Raw genomic sequence first — 16,371 nt, forward strand, 5'->3', positions numbered from 1 at the left:
GAATTTCTGTTTAGTTTTACTGTTAACCGAGTTTTACACAAGTCATTATCTTGACTTATGATCTTTAGTAAAATACAGCCCCCACAAATATGGACGATTTAATTTCCGGTATTCATGCAAGTTACTAAATAATTATATGATTCTGTCTTTAGAAATTTAATAAAATGCAAAGATAAAAAAATTTTTATGTATATAATATTACCGATAATCATATGACATTGCAATTTCAACATTCTTGGGAATATTTTCCTATCTTGTTGCAAATATTTTTTACGGGTACTACAATATATAATTTGCCTTCCTATTGGCTTTTCCTCCACATATTTCACACTTTTTTTTCCTGTGTGGGGGATGAATCATTGCCTTTCAATTTATGTTGATAAATTGCAAGACTTTATGAGGCAAGTTTACATGACTTTGATGATTGCAAGTATATCACACTAACTTTGCTTTTGTTTGCAGGAGTGGGAGAGAGAATCCACCATGCCATCCAAATCCACGACCATGAAAGTCAAACGTACGCTGCCCTCTAGTGGCAACATCTATGTGACTCCCCCAGTGTTAATCCGAGATGGGGAGGAGGATTTTCAGGACCTCTTGTATGCACTCAAAACACAAGAGAGTTCTAGTGACGCAGACAGCATCGGATCAGACAAGATCTCAGAAATCTCGAGTAAAGTGGATCGCTACGAAATGAGGAGAATATCCATAGCAGATACACATTTATGATTGAATTATAAAGATACATAATTTTTATTAAATCCATGAAAAGAACAAAAATTACATTTATTTTATAATGCATTTAGTCCAAACAAGACTGAACCAGTGATCTTATATCTTATTATAATGATTATAATTTATTTAATATGCATGTATATATTTATTTTGCTTTTCATTTCATGGAAATACTTGTGTATGTGTTCAATCATGTCCATGTATGTTTTTATTATTGTCTGTCAGTGAGCATTTTTGGTCCATGTCCAAATGTTTATCATTTCTTTCTTTCATTATTATCTTCAAAATAATAATTTTATCACATTGTTTCATGTTTTCTTAAATGTCAAAATTTTTAAAGTACATGTGCATTTTATTAAAGAAAATTACATTGTGTGTATGATTGCATCAACTTTTTAATATCTTTTTTTAAAGAATTTTTTTTATTAAAATTCAAACTGTCAATGAGATTAAAAGCAGTTTTTAATAACATTCTAAAATAATATGATATGCATTTTTGTTTGTTGGGTTGTTACCAAAACAATAAAATACATGTATTTCTACCAGTAATGTGTTTTCTTTAAATAATAAGAATAGACATTTCAGGTTTTATTTTGTTGTAAAAGATAATTAAAACTCATATGATTAAGTGGGCCTAGCTTATTGACTAAAATACATGTAAAAAAGATGTGTTTATCTATATAATATAATTATTTAAGACTTTAAAGTCCGATGGTCACTTCAAAGTCCGATGGTTGTGCAAAGGTCTGATGGTCTGCGCCAAAGTCTGACGGTATGTTGCTGATGCGGACGCTAATGTCTGATGGTTACGCTAAATCCAATGGTCAAGACGCATCAAGTCAAAGTACGATGATCGACTATGCAAAAGTTCATCGGTCTGCATTTATATGCTCTTTGCGCTAAAGTACAATGGCTGGATATGCCCAATTCCAATAGTGTTGAAAAATCCATGTTTGTGACATAAGATTATATCAACATCATTGACAATATCGTTGCTCTTAGTTCAACAATTTTGAATAAAAACAACCAAAGATGGTAGTGTCGGACAGTCTCGACCATAGTGACGTCTTGTGTAAATATACCTGTTACACACAAAACTGATGCAACTTAGTTAAAAATTATTAATTCTTTGCGTTTTAACCAACGGCACTCGTAGATAAAGCAATAATCCTCATAAGCAGAGTTATTCCCCTTTTTTATTTTTGATTCATTTTTGCTTGTATCTCGCACATACAATTGTATTTGGGTTATTTGAACTATTGCATAAGGTAAATGGAAACAACTTTCTTATTTTTAACGAATCTATGTAGAACCATTGGGCTTTGGCAGGCCAAACCATCACACTTTGGCAACTGCATGTGAACCATCAGACTTCGGCATGTCAAATCATTGGGGTTGCAATTGGTGCAGACCATTGGACTTTGGCATTGGAGTCTCATCACACTTTGGATGCCTACAAAACTTTAGAGGTACTTTAATATTCAGCCATATCAATAATTTCAATATTTTTCAACCTGTACTTTTTATAGACTCTATCAAAAGGCAGCAAAGATCAAATAATCTCACAATTTTACCTCTTCAATTTTATTGCAGAATATGATGATCAAAATTTTCATAGTTGTAAATTTACAATATGCAGTATGAAAATACATGTATCTAAAAGAAAAAAATGAACATTTAATAAAAAAATCAACACCAATTTGTTTCAGAAATAAAATCATTTCTATATGGGTAAAAATCAATACAAAGTTTTTATTTTGTCAATAATTTGGTCCACCAAACTGTCGGGAGAGTTTTTAACGTCAACTTGAACACATTTTTCCTCCTCAGTAGGAACCTCTAGGGTTGCTAGTTGAGAAGTGAGCAAGGAGCTTGGCATGAAGTGACCCACACGTTGGTTCATCCTCTCCTCTAGGATCTCCCTGTCACCATGCAGCAAAACAAACACAAGGTCCTTAATCATTGGCACCACCTGCGGTGGTTCCTTCTGGGGTACAGGTGCTTGTCCATTGACCAATATATCTCTGTACAGTTTCTTCAGAGCAGAACAGGTCACCACTCCAGATTTCCCTTCATTTGAAAGTCTGAAAAAGTGGTGGTTTTTAATTCATTTGATTTTATCATTTCAAAATGTAATAATTCATCTTAAAAAACTAATCAATAGAGCACTTTCATGCCTTTTTTATCATTTTAATTGAGAATAATATAAGGAGATTGTCATTATTGGAATATTATATTTTTGCTATTTCCTAGTGATAATACCATATTACAATAAAATAATAAATCTTCACTGATGAGCTAACTTCTACACATACATTGATACTGGTTCAGATATATATTAATTTGTACATAATCTTACCCTTTCATGTAGTTGCGTATTGCCAATAACCAAGGAAATCTATCCTGTTTAAAATTCAGTAAACACAATTTTAGTGAAGTGCAAGGGAAGAACAAACTTGATTTTTTATATAATAAGCACAATTTATAATATCCGTACAAGTTTATTATTACATGTACATGTAATGTTTTAAGACTTGGACAAAATGAAACTGGTTTCATTGTGTGATTTTCTTATGTTGTCGCTGTAACTGTATTAAACTGTTAGTAATAAAAACCAGCATTGTAGATGAAATTAATCTGATAATTATCATGCATACATTTCCAATGAGAGCTAAGGATAACTGAGTGTTGTCAAAGAATTAAATTAAATACAAGTGACTTAATATTTCAAATGGTTATAATAATATAAAAATAAAAAAAAACATAGCTGTTATAAGGAAGCCAAAAAAGCGGTTACCTACAAGGAGACAAATATTTTTGCACTAAACAGTAATACATGTATCTCCATATTAGATTTTAGAAATTCACTGTATTGGAGCTTCGCCTTCATCTTGCGTAGGGTTTGAATTACAGACCTGCAGAACCTACTTTCCCACCAGTGTGTAACTACCGAGCCATACACACAGCCATCTCGGCAAGATAAAAAATTGAACATGAAGAAACCAATGTGGACATCGTATGGAAACAAGTTGCAAAACTGTACACCGAAAGCAGCAAGAAGATGCCTGGCCATTGTTAGAAAAATGCCAGGAAAGACTGGAAACTCTCTGTGCTATTGAAGACAGAGAGAAAATTAAGATAAAGATGAATAGGAGATGTAAAGTGTGGCCCACAGGAGAGTCAAGAACCTTGCACACCTTGATAAGAGAGAAACCATGGACCAATGGACCATCTTGCGGCTGAGGCAGAGGAGGCGGCAGTACAAGGAGAGCAAGGGAGAGTATAATAGCATACAAGATCACTAAACAATAGTGTGATAGAGTCATAGGAGGACTTATCAAGGACAAACATGAATTTTTGTTAAAACTGCTGACACTAGACAAGGAATAAGAGGAAATATGAGCTGAACACTTTCAAGATGAGATAGTGGATGCAATCAATAACCCCAAAAACGGAAATCACCAAGTTGTGACAATCTTCATGCAGTGCTATCTAAGGTGGACCTTGTGATAGCAGCCACCATCCTGTGGCCACTGTTCACACTGATGACTGGTGATTTTCACATGCAAGTTCCCAAAGAAAGGAGCTCTGAGCAATTGTAACAACTGGAGGGGAACCACTCTATTGTCAATACTAAGCAAGATTCTGGCCAAGATAATTATTAAAAGAATGTCAGATACTGCTGACATTGTACTGAGGGACATGCAGGGTTCAGGAAACAATGGGGATGTACCGACCAGACCTTCACACTCAAAAACATCATAGAGCAGTGCACAGAGTGGCAGACAACTGCATGTGAACTTTGTAGACTTTGAAAAAGCTTGTGAAAGCATACACTGAGATAGTCTTTGGGATATTTTAGAACATTATGGAATCCCATCCAAACTGGTCCACCTGATCAAGGGATAGCTTCTACAACAACTTCAGATGCTCAATGGGACACAACAACACCTTCTTCGATGTGAAAACCAGACGTGCCTGTTCTCAACTTTGGAGAATCTAAACTTTGCAGACAACTTTGCGCTGCTGCCCTCACACACACCAGCATATCCAAGACGAGACCAACAGGCTGCAAACTAAGGATAGCAGGTGGGGCTTCAAATCAGCACGAAGAAGACGGAGACAATGATATTAATTAAATGATTCGAAGGAAACAGAATTCATGTTAGACATGAATACAGGTGAACATTGTTTGAATTCTTCATGAGGTACATGTATCGGTATACATATATCGAATGATTTAAGAAATTGTGCTGCATAAATATCTTGGGACAAAGTATAAAATGATACACCTTGTATAGAACACATCTATGATTATACATGTACCTGATCTGTCAAAGGGATTCCCTCAGACATCTTCTTTTTGTTTTCTTTTGAATGGAATTCATCTGCATCTCTGAATGGTATTTTGAGCTTCAAAATTGCAGAAATTTTTGAACTGCATGTACATAAAATTCATTTTCAAAAAAATGTAACTAATGCATTTCAAATCCCCCATGGGCCAGCTAGATTATAATGTAAATATACATTTTTTTTTTTTTAATGAGTTTCTCAATATAAGTGACCAAAATGTAGACCATATATGCCATACTGCTAATCATTTTATTTAACATGATGTTTAATGCTCCTTTTATAAAAATAAGTTTTAGTCTCTCTCTCTCTCTCTCTCTCTCTCTCTCTCTCTCTCTCTCTCTCTCTCCCATATATACCTTTTCAGCCAATTTTTTTCCAACAGTTGTCCTGGAAGAGATCAAACCATCAGCATATATAAAATCTAATCCAAAACTACAAAATTTATTCTATATAATTTTATATCTGTATCCCCTTACCGGTCCCTGCAGTATATTCAATTTTAGGTCAAATTAAGGAACGTTAATTTTTTTCTCATTTAATCTTCAAAATCTATGGATCTAACCCTTCCAAAAACATGTGTTTGGAATTTTTCGCTGTAAATATTAAAAAAAAAAAAAAAAGTTTACCATACATTCAAACACTATTATAACGTTAAATATGTAACATGTTACGATTTGGAAAAATCGTGTATAAGATCCATCTGTAGTTATTTATATAGCAAATAAGTAATTTTACGTAATTGACTTTTCATAATCATACTTTCCACTTCCACATACTCCAATTACAACATATATCATTCTTGTAAACTGTCTTGCTCTTAATCATGTTAATTGCGCTAACACATTTTGGCTGTCTGTCAGCTGTTCGCTGTTGGGCAAGTTGTCCCCATACGGAACACTTCAGAATTTTCGATGATTTTAAACGTTACGATCAGATGGATCCCGAAATATAACCTTTGGTCATGTGACTAAGCCGGTCTTCCATTTTGTATCGATGTGTGAAAATTAATGAATCTTGGGTAACGTTGAGGAAATTCGATACACTTTAGGTCTCATTCATCAAGATGTTTCGCAAAAAGAGCGTGAAAGGTGATGTCCACACCGAGTTACAATGCTCTGTTCGGTTTCTAGACGACTCGGAGCCCCAAAGTCTAAGTTTCAAGGTATTTATGCATGCAGGCTTGTCATTGACCTGGCCTGTTTACATGTTCATCATACATAATGCATGGCGTTTGTAACACACCATAGCATTAAAATGATACACTTTTTAACAGGAACAGGTTTTTGGTTATGTGAATTTGATATTCTCCCTTAAAATCCAGGCTTAAAGCACGGTAATTCTATAGCACTTGGAATGATGATTGTAATGGACCCCTTGCACCCCAGCGAGACTCAGTATAAACAACGCTACGCATGAGTTGATAATGCGATAGCATATATAATAATAAATCAATTGAATGATATCTTTGGGTAAATTTTAACTATACTGGTAGATATCAGATATTCATTTGTGTACGATTTCAATTGAATGAATAAATTATCACGCTATCAACTAGGCCTACTGAAGCATGGTCATTAACTTGCAACTTTCAGGCATTGAAAAGAACTCCCATAAATAAATCCCATCTATAAAACAGTACATTGTATATCTTGTTGTGCTCCTACATCACTAGTATATCTTGTTTACCAGAAGATCTGCCCCATATTATTTCCTTGAGTTGTTTGTGTGGTTTAAATTATTATGAGTCACTTGATGATTTTAGTTTTAAAAAATCTCCTTTTAATTCATCCCAAGGACAGTTCAGGAGGCCGATTTGGGTTTTTTTGCGGAAAAACTACAATAGCATAACTCTTTATTTTTTAACCATATGTAATTTAAACCAACTCTAGTTTATTTGCGAAGGTTCATGAAAATCAACCGTCTGGTTCTTTTTAAGGACCATCTCAAAATAGAGGAACATTTACTATAGGAATATATAGATAACTGTCATTTTCCGCACATCAAAGCATTTTTAAAAAATACTACAATAGCTTTTTTTCTTAAATTGTTATATATGATTAGTAATATCATTTCCTACCTTATATGTAAAAAACACAAAATTCTACCGTCTGGTTTTTAGTGGGGCCATCTCAAAATATTAAAATGCACCAAATTTTGCTATATAAATGATGATTGGTGTAATGGATTCATTCCAAAAATGAGGAAAATGTCCTCGAGGATAGCATCATTCTGTATATAAATATTCAACAGTGTACAATTTTTACTTTTTCTTTTATGTTATTTCTTCTAACGTACTCCTACAAAGCTTCATTTAACGTCATAAAAGCGCTATGGCAATGCTCCCCTACCGCACAACGTAAAAATCGTGTTAAAAATAAAAATTTTCTTTAAAAATCTAAATATTTTTATCTGTATTTTGTTTATTGTGTTCAATTTTTTAAATGATATCGAAAAAAAATACATAAGAGGTATAAATCAACTGTATTATATTAGAATGCGCAAAAACATGCGCAATGCAAACTAAAGTCGGCCACCTTAAGATCAAAGAAACAGCATGAAACAATTAGCATTACATCATAATCATTACACATTGATGCAATAAAGCCTAAACACTGCTTAACGGAATGGAACAAATTATTACGGACCAGACGGGGATTCGAACATGGGCCCCAGAATCTCTAGCAATTTATTTATTCCTATAGCCTGGACCACCTAGAGGTTTTCGTGTTATATGCTGAAGTGTTTACCTTATATCAACAATATTCAGCTTTATTTTAGCTGTTTCTTACATTTATTTACTTTGTATGATATTTATTGAGCATAATGTAAGTGAAAAATTATCTTTAGAATTTTGAATTGTTATAAATTGCAATGAGTTAAATAATTAAAGCAACTTCAAAATTAGCTAGTTCAATGTTTATTCCCATACATTGATCGAGCTAGGTCTCCTCAGCATCTAAATATAGCAGGGGGTCTGGGACCCCAAGACCACAGGCTTTTATTTGTAACAGATGATCCGTCTGGATCTGTACAGAAATATTTCTTAATATGTGCAATTGTCAAACCTTTTTTTCATTGTACAATCTTCCAATCTTGTACATCTATTCAGACATTTACACGATATTAAGTATATCTGCTTCATCTAATGGTGTGTTACATATGTTTGCTCATGAACAGTAATTGCATATATCAGATCAATAATTTTTATTGTGAAACCATGCACTTGTATAATCGATTTAAATTTTCTTTAGATATTTCATCTGTTTAAGCCTTTATATCACATATGTGTATTGAAGTTTGGTTTTTACAAAATGAAGGCCCAAGCAACCAATTTAATCATGTTTATCATTGGTTTGAACATATTTTATTGTATATTTACACAATGGGATTGGGTACAAGTTCCATAACTTATTAAGCCCTCTCCCTAAGGCCCAAGCAAACAATTTGATCATGTTTATCATTAATAACGATAGTGTAAATTTTAATGCATAGATATAAATCTTCTAAATTTCACTTTATGAAATAAGTAAATAACTTAATAGCTGTCTAAAATCATTTTAATGTATTACTAGTAAATTCATCATATTGTAGTGGGTTATTTTGAAATGACATGCAACTTTAATGGCATTTTATAAGCCACATACAGTACACCATCCATTGATGTCCTGTAAAGTTTCTGTATCCTGTGATTTCACTGATTTCAGCAAACCAAACTTTAAATATCTAATGAACCAAAAAAAAAACACCAAATTTTTCTTTCTGGGTGCTTTTACTGTTCCTCAAAATTTTGCTGTAATATTGTTTCAATCCTAGAAAGCTAGAAATGTTTTCTTATTGAGATGCAACGTTGCCTTCTTTGGAATTACAAGTATCACAAGTTTCTCTTGATGGTGCGTGAAACTTAATTAGACATTGCATTAATATAAGCAGAGATGGAAGATGGAGAAGGGAAAAGCTAATTAGAGATTTCTTGGCCAAAAGATACATGCAGAGGTCAAAGCAGTGCTAAAAATATCCATACACTGATATTCATTAGGACTTATCAATATCTAAATATGAAATGAAAGATTATGCTTTAAAAAATATGAATCTTTGGTAACTGCATCTGTTATCAAGGACATCTGCAAGTCAGAGATAGATGCTTTGTTCATGCATTTCTGAATTCCTTTGCTCACTCTGATCTGCAGTTCTAAAACACTGTACTAACATAAATTGATGCACCAACATTTACGTTAAAAAAACTTTATGAAAATGTGCATTGATGCGAAAAACCTTGAAACATTTAAAGGATGAGTATGCATGTAGATGGAGAAAAAAATGATATTGCTTAATATGGTGTACATGTGTGCGTCACAAGTTTAAGCAAACTGTTATTAGCCTCTTGAGATTGTGTGAGGTGTATGCATGTCATTTGTCATGTAAGACAATTACCTTTAGCAGTGATAAAAAATTGGGTAATAGTTGTACATTGTAGGCAAATGTAATATACAGATATTAAGTCTGTTATTTGACAGTCTCTTAAGGAAGTAGCAAAAAGTAGTCTCAAAAGAAATTTTTAAATGTTATTAAAGAGGAAATTATTTTTTTATAAAATACTTTCCCTGGCTACAGTTGTCATTGTATAATGTACAGGACATGTTTTAATAACACCTTGTTTTGAAAATAAATGATGGTTGCTTCTTAGGTAAAATGAATTTCACATTTTAGGAAAAATGTACTCCGCAATAGCAAGGTATTTCAAGATGAATCATGTATTCAGTACGTGGCACAGTTACGAAAAAGTCATGATTTAATAATTTAAATTATAATGGCAATCAATTTAGACAAAACTTGGGTAGACCTGTTTATGAAAAAGGAGGGGGGGGGGTGTAAATTGAAACATTTTGAAAATGAACTCACACCAGTGTTTTCTTATTGTTGAATTCCACACTATAAATTCATACTGTTCTCAATTTGATCCAGAAAAGATTTTACCTGTATATTTTTGTTATATGTAAACATCTTTGTGCTCTATTTCCTCCATGTTGGAACTTTGTAGCAAAAAGATAATAGAATTCTTTATATAAACAGATTCCTCAATCTTCAAACTTCCATGTTGTCTTACCTTGAAGTTTATTTTTTGAAGTTGCATGGGTAAACTAATCAATGAAACCAAGAGTTTGTAAAAAGTTTTTGTTTAATTGTCCTGGGGAACTATCAATAGGTGTGTACATGTACTATATACCTCAACTGTTGTAAAGAGATTTTGACATGAATAATAAAGGTACTTAGATTTTCCACATTTATTACAGTAGTATTGTTCTCGCTACCTGATTTAATTATTTTGCAACATTTCTAGTAAAAAAAAAAAGGGAGGGGGGTTGTTGAGGAAAAGAGAAACATTGAAGAAATTCATTTTATGCATTTACAACTCATTTGATATTTTTTTTATAATTTGCCCTATCTATTGGAAAGCCTTTTTAACCAACAGGCTCCCTGGCTGAATCAATAAAGTGATCATGTAATGAAATGAGGCAGTTCCTTTCTGAATGTTAGGACTCTGCAGGGCTGAAACTGGTCTTTCAGGCAAATTGTGTGACAACTTGCATTAGTACCACGCTCTGACAGCACCGTCCCATGTAAATACAGACAGTGATAGATGCCTAAAGAAATTATTTTTTGCATCAATAGATAAATGATCAGTATAATGGTTATGATGAGTATTTTCATTCATCGAAACAAATTAATGGAATATGTCATATTCAAGTAGTTTTATGTGGTCAGACTCTGCAATCATAATTCCTGTTCAAATGTCCAATTCATAGCTATATTTTCATTGTCAAAATGGTTGGGAGGGGGGGGGGGGGTTGGAAGCAGAAATAAAAAATTAGAGGGTACAGTAAAGTTGTATTTCGATAACTATATTTAATCATCAGTTAAATTTTGAGTCTTGAATCCATCATAACTTTTACAATTTGGAGAGAAAAGGGGAATAAAAGACCTGAGACGTGAGTGTAGTAGAAGCAACCTTTGCAAACTCAGTGTGGTCAATGGATGCCTGAATCAATATTGAAGAAATTTGAAAAGGCATGGTTTTGTCCTGCTATTTCTCATACAAATTTACCAAGTGCTAATCAATTTGAGTGAGATGTACATTGATCAACCTTCTGTTGGATGTATACAATATTTATAAAAGGCAGCTTGATTATCAACATTTGACATGGTATTATGACCAAGTGCTAGGAGTATACAAATGCACTTTATTTTATTTATCAAACAGGGAATACTGGTAGTGTATTTCCCATGGCTTTAATATTGAACTGTATGTGATGAAGCTGAAACATAAACCACACCACACCTCTTTAGAGATGTAATGCATGTATCCTTTACATAAATTCTCAAGATTACACAAAATATGATAGATTCTAATTTAAAACTTCAGTAGAACTTGCGTATGTGTACTTTTAGCGAATATCTGCACCTACCGGTATGTAAAATATGTAAATTATTTTTATGTAAGAAATCAGTACCTACCTGCAAGCTGAATATATTTAACAAACAGGTGTAGACCGTTCCAAAAGATAAACTATAAAAATATTAAAAGCATGCTAGTATTCTGTCATGACATGACTACATCATGGCGCAACATCATGATATTGAAAGATCAGCAAACCTGTCAGCTCCGCTGATTGAAACTTTATACCAGATAACTTTATGACCATAAAGAATAAACAAATCTATCAATATTGCAGTAGCTCCGATGTTTATTGGGTCTATTTTTATTCAAAATGTTCTCCAAGAATAGCTTGTAATGGACAGTAAGTGACATAACCAAGTCAGAACCAGACCCCCAGGGAGGGGGATCTTTTATCAAAGACTGCTGATGTAGGTCAGCTATTGTCATGAGGGGCTGTAATTCAAACCTATCAGTAATAAAAAATGCATCACTGAATGGTCACATAGAGACCTGGGTGTTGATTTTGGGATTGGTCTATATGTCAATAAATTTCACCAGTTTTCCCTTTGCAAAAATGGTACCTGAGAAGAGTAATTTACTGGAAAGTAAGCTCCATAGTGACTTTTGGAGAAATGACTCAATTTATATTCATTCTCCGACATGCAATGTGGAACTTCAGTAATTAATAGACTTTGGCACCATTGAACCTTGGAATCTCCACCTCTTCTACATTTGGGTGTGAGTGCTGGTCAGGCAATCATTCAAGGGGATATATATACACTTATTTGCATAATTGATTCAATCAAGAAAGGAAGAAACCCAGTTAAACATATGGACATAAAAAAAACTATAGCATCCTCCAACTGATGATTGGAACTGATGGCTGACTCTATTCGAATGGGAATTACTACATGTATCATTTGTTCAGCAGCACGATGAGAATTAATTCGACTCAGGGCAGTAGCAGACACAGCTTTCCAGGCAGATATTACGGATAAAATGGTTATTTAAGACCTTCTCCTTTTTATGGAGAGAATCGAAAAATATCCGCATCTGCATGGCTGAGATACATATAAGTTTCCTATATTGGATGGTTGTCTTTGCCATCAGCCATAATTGTCGTGTCTCTATGGAGATCTCATTTTGGAATTGAAATCGGATGTGGATATACCTGTTTGGTTTTCTGTGATTGGTTTTGTTGGCATGTTCTAAATGATACTTAGGAAGCCAGGAATTGATTAGTTCAAGGGAGTATGAAGAAAGTGTCTTACACTGACCTTGATGGCTTAGAAGTCAGTGAAACGTTTAAATGTAAGGTAAAAATCATATCTGCATCACTTTTTCAATATATCTGCATCATTTCTTCTCTGCTTAGAACTACAATAGTTTGTTTCAATGTTCAATACTCTAAATTTACCAAATGAAAAGTATTTTTATTTGAATATACCTGTACATTTTTAGAAGGTAAAAACCTCCATTATTTTTAATTGCATGCGTGTCAGTCTCCATTAATGTTGTTTCATATTGGATTTTTATTTTGGTTCCAGCAGCAAATATTTGATTTCTGTGACAAAACTAAATTTGTATTTTCAGGTTTTGTGCACTGATAATAAACATTCATTGTAATTAATCAATCATTAGTAGTACTGAGGATGGTAGACATTTTGCAAAAAACCATTATTTTCCTGTCTTGCAATATTTCTTTTCAAATTAATACCCAGTACATAAAATCCATGCACAATGCTTCTTAGTGCATAGACTGCTGTGATCAACTTCAATTTTAGCTTGATATGATGTACATGACTATAAATGCCTATTTTATGCAGAGGTGATGTATATAATGCTCTTGTTTTATTGTTTTTTGGCATAATCAGATCTAGACACTTGCACACAAACGTGAGAAATTCATATTTAGTAAATATATCTTATAGTCATATCTACGATACATAAAATAAATACCATTACTAATTAACAGTTTATTAGCGAAAACTTTGTACTGTGAATTTAATGAAAATGTTTGTGAAAGCAAATATGCAGTGTTAACCAATGAGAAGCTTGTTGTAAGAACAGGTGCATTTTTGAAATCTCTTTTAAACCAATCATTTAGTCGAAATTTTATGACACAGTTGAATTGTTTTGCAAGAACTTGCCAATTAAGTAGATAAATTCTGTATGAGTGGGATTAATAAGTCGGTATATATGTTTGTTTTTACTAGTGAAATATTTTCTAAATAAATGTATACATACATGTACAAACAAAGCCATTTATGGTAAAAAAAAAAAAAAGTTTGAACGCTTACTCTTCCATAAGCATCATCACTCGGCTTGTTTGATAGAAAAAAAAAATAGAAGAAATCGTTTAAGCTGTACTAAGATGACAATTTTACAGTGTAAAGATCTTGTACAGCCTTGTTCTCAACCGTCATTGTGTCAATCACAGCTGCCTTTTGAAGTGTATATATAGAGAGTAGAAACATGGACCCTGTCAGTCCTCCTAATTAGTATATTATGAGTCAACCCCATGCGGTTATAAGATTAAACATGCTGGCATGACATTGCTGACTGGAAGATCAGTCAAAAGAATTTTATTTACAGTTATATAAATCTTTCATTTTTTAATGGCAGTATATCTTTGGATTGTGGAGCCTGGGTTATAAATGTCAATAGATCTCCATTTAAGATAAGATAAAGTCAGAGCTTATTGATTAAATTGATGAAAGCAGCCAGCCTCCTAATGGTACCCGGTCTTTAAGGCAGGTTCTGTCAACATACGTTGTACGTTTTTCAGCTGCATGCACGGACTCGTGAACTGTTCTAGCAGCTAGGCTGATGCTAGCTTTGCCATTTTCTGCTCATTAGAGAACGTGAATTATTGCTTCTTCTTTGTATAAAAGACCCCCTTCCTTTGAGATTTGTGGTTGTTATTTTTGCCTTAAAGAAAGTATGGCAGCATACATGCTTTATTTGACTTTTAATGAATTTTCTTGACTAATGACAGACCCGTTTAAGCAATATGAATTTGTGCATTGATTTTCAAAGGTACCCATCATGCGAGGTAAATGTCTATGAGATCTTTAATTACCTGTAAGGCTATTTACCAATTTTGATATTCCAAGTTTCTGACATGTGTAAGCAGACAGTACCCTCTGATTTTCCTACTATTTTTGGTAATGTATAGCAAGATAAATCCATTACTGCTATATGTTTTGAACATTCTTACTTAAAGACCTATTTATCTAAGATTTTCATTCTTCCTTTCTATTTGTCAACTATTTTCATTCTGTCTTTCAGAAGGAGACCCCAGGTCAGGAGCTGTTTGATCAAGTGTGTAACAAACTCAACCTAGTGGAGAAGGACTACTTTGGCCTCAGATATGTGGAAGACAAGCAAAGGGTATATTAGATAGAAATGATAGAAAACTTTTAGTTTATTTAGGTTATCATGACACGTCACCCCACCCCCTCACCCAACCCCCTTGATAAAAAAAAAAAAAAAGGAAAAGAAAAGGAAATTTTCCGGTACATGAGTATAGAGATAGAAATGCATATTAATACATGTACCATATATCCCCTTTTTTTTGTGTGTCACAAAATTTGCGAAAACGGGTAAAATCTGTAACATTTTTAATTCGCATCAGCCATTTTTTGCGATTTAAAAAGTATCTTATAGAAAATGATACAAGATGTAATTTATGCGTATTCAATTATTTGCAATTTAAAAGAAATCACAAAAAAGCGAAAAATTAGATCATCGCGAAAATTACCAAATATACGGTAATACTAATTTGAAAAAAATGAAGCTGTGAGAGATAGAAATGATTGCCAAATTTTCCATCATCGCTAGCCTAGGGTTTCCGAAACACTATGCTTCTCATAAACGAACCATAGTGTATCGGAAACCCATGGCTAGCAAAGATGCAAATTTTCATGTTTTTTCCTTTTGATATAGGTAGAAATGAACACTAAAATTAAATTTTTAAAAAAACATAGCTGGGTAGAGATAGAAATGAATATAATGTTAGAGTATTTTGAAAAACAAAACAAAAAATACGTGATTTTGCTTAAAAAATTATTTAGTCGTTATTAGTACAGAAATACATGTATTTTTGGGTCATTTCCTTTTGATTGAGTATTAAATGTTTTTCAGCAAATTTCTTGCATAAGGACTTCCATATAAGTATGTAGTTTTGTAGTTTTGATATTTATAAACTTATGTATGCAGTATACACACATAGAATAAAGCCAGAATTATTCATCTGTCAAACTTATATAAACACTTAGTCATGACTTTGAGAAGATGTAAACAGAAAATAATTGAAGATAACAAATATATTATTTTGTAAATAATCATCCATGAAATATGCAGGTATTACTTAGGATTTAAATTAGCAGAAGTAATTCTTTAGAGTGTGGTGAATCATATATGTTCTGCATGAAAATTACATTGCAATAACAATTTATTAAAGCTTCTTGTTTGTAAAGTTCTATTATAATATTTAAATGATATACAAATATCAAAGACATGTCCTTTAATGGGATTTTGGTGAATTATTGCTAGGTAATGTACATGTATAAGGGGGACAAAAATGATTTTAAAATGGATTACATCAAGGGGATCCAGCATTTTTTTAATGCTTCAAATTGTTGAGAAGGATGTGTAGTTCCTATGATCATATGGATGTACGATGTACGATACATTAATTATAATGGATGTTGGATATAAAAAAGAATGTATAATATGTATAGTCCCCTTCACGGTAACTGCGGTACTGCTCTCTTGCAGGGCAAAATTACCCGGTACACAATTTGGTGAAATATGACGAAATGTTAATTGTATTAATTATGTCA

General features: G+C 33.0%; 3 protein-coding genes across 8 annotated transcripts in view; 2 read left to right on the forward strand and 1 right to left on the reverse strand.

The window, feature by feature from the left end:
* LOC105329461 (adhesion G-protein coupled receptor V1) overlaps positions 1 to 1,274 on the forward strand; it is a 93,900-nt gene extending 92,626 nt beyond the window's left edge. Inside the window, exon 106 of the mRNA XM_034469455.2 lies at positions 463 to 1,274. Coding sequence (XP_034325346.2) covers positions 463 to 729 — 267 coding nt within the window. The 3' untranslated portion in view covers positions 730 to 1,274. The remainder of the gene's footprint in view (positions 1 to 462) is intronic.
* A 1,021-nt stretch (positions 1,275 to 2,295) lies between these two features.
* Positions 2,296 to 5,986, reverse strand: LOC105322129 (probable gluconokinase). The gene is made up of 5 exons (XM_011420670.4): positions 5,848 to 5,986; positions 5,445 to 5,475; positions 5,062 to 5,148; positions 3,095 to 3,138; positions 2,296 to 2,819 (listed from the first exon to the last, which is right to left on the reverse strand). Exons 1-5 carry the CDS (start codon positions 5,883 to 5,885, stop codon positions 2,474 to 2,476), a joined length of 546 nt encoding a protein of 181 aa, XP_011418972.3. The 5' UTR covers positions 5,886 to 5,986; the 3' UTR covers positions 2,296 to 2,473.
* Positions 5,987 to 6,107: 121 nt separating this feature from the next.
* LOC105322131 (FERM domain-containing protein 5) overlaps positions 6,108 to 16,371 on the forward strand; it is a 32,409-nt gene continuing 22,145 nt past the window's right edge. For 4 of the 6 annotated variants that reach the window (XM_034469458.2, XM_034469456.2, XM_034469462.2 and 1 more), the window contains exons 1-2: positions 6,108 to 6,250; positions 14,816 to 14,917. In XM_034469458.2, the coding sequence (XP_034325349.2) occupies positions 6,152 to 6,250; positions 14,816 to 14,917 (201 nt within the window). In that variant the 5' untranslated portion in view covers positions 6,108 to 6,151. Of the gene's footprint in view, positions 6,251 to 12,550; positions 12,841 to 14,815; positions 14,918 to 16,371 lie in introns of those variants that run through there. The other 2 variants (XM_034469461.2, XM_066088173.1) reach the window with 2 other exon arrangements.

This window comes from Magallana gigas, chromosome 6 (genome assembly GCF_963853765.1).
Source record: "Magallana gigas chromosome 6, xbMagGiga1.1, whole genome shotgun sequence".
NCBI lineage: Eukaryota > Metazoa > Mollusca > Bivalvia > Ostreida > Ostreidae > Magallana > Magallana gigas.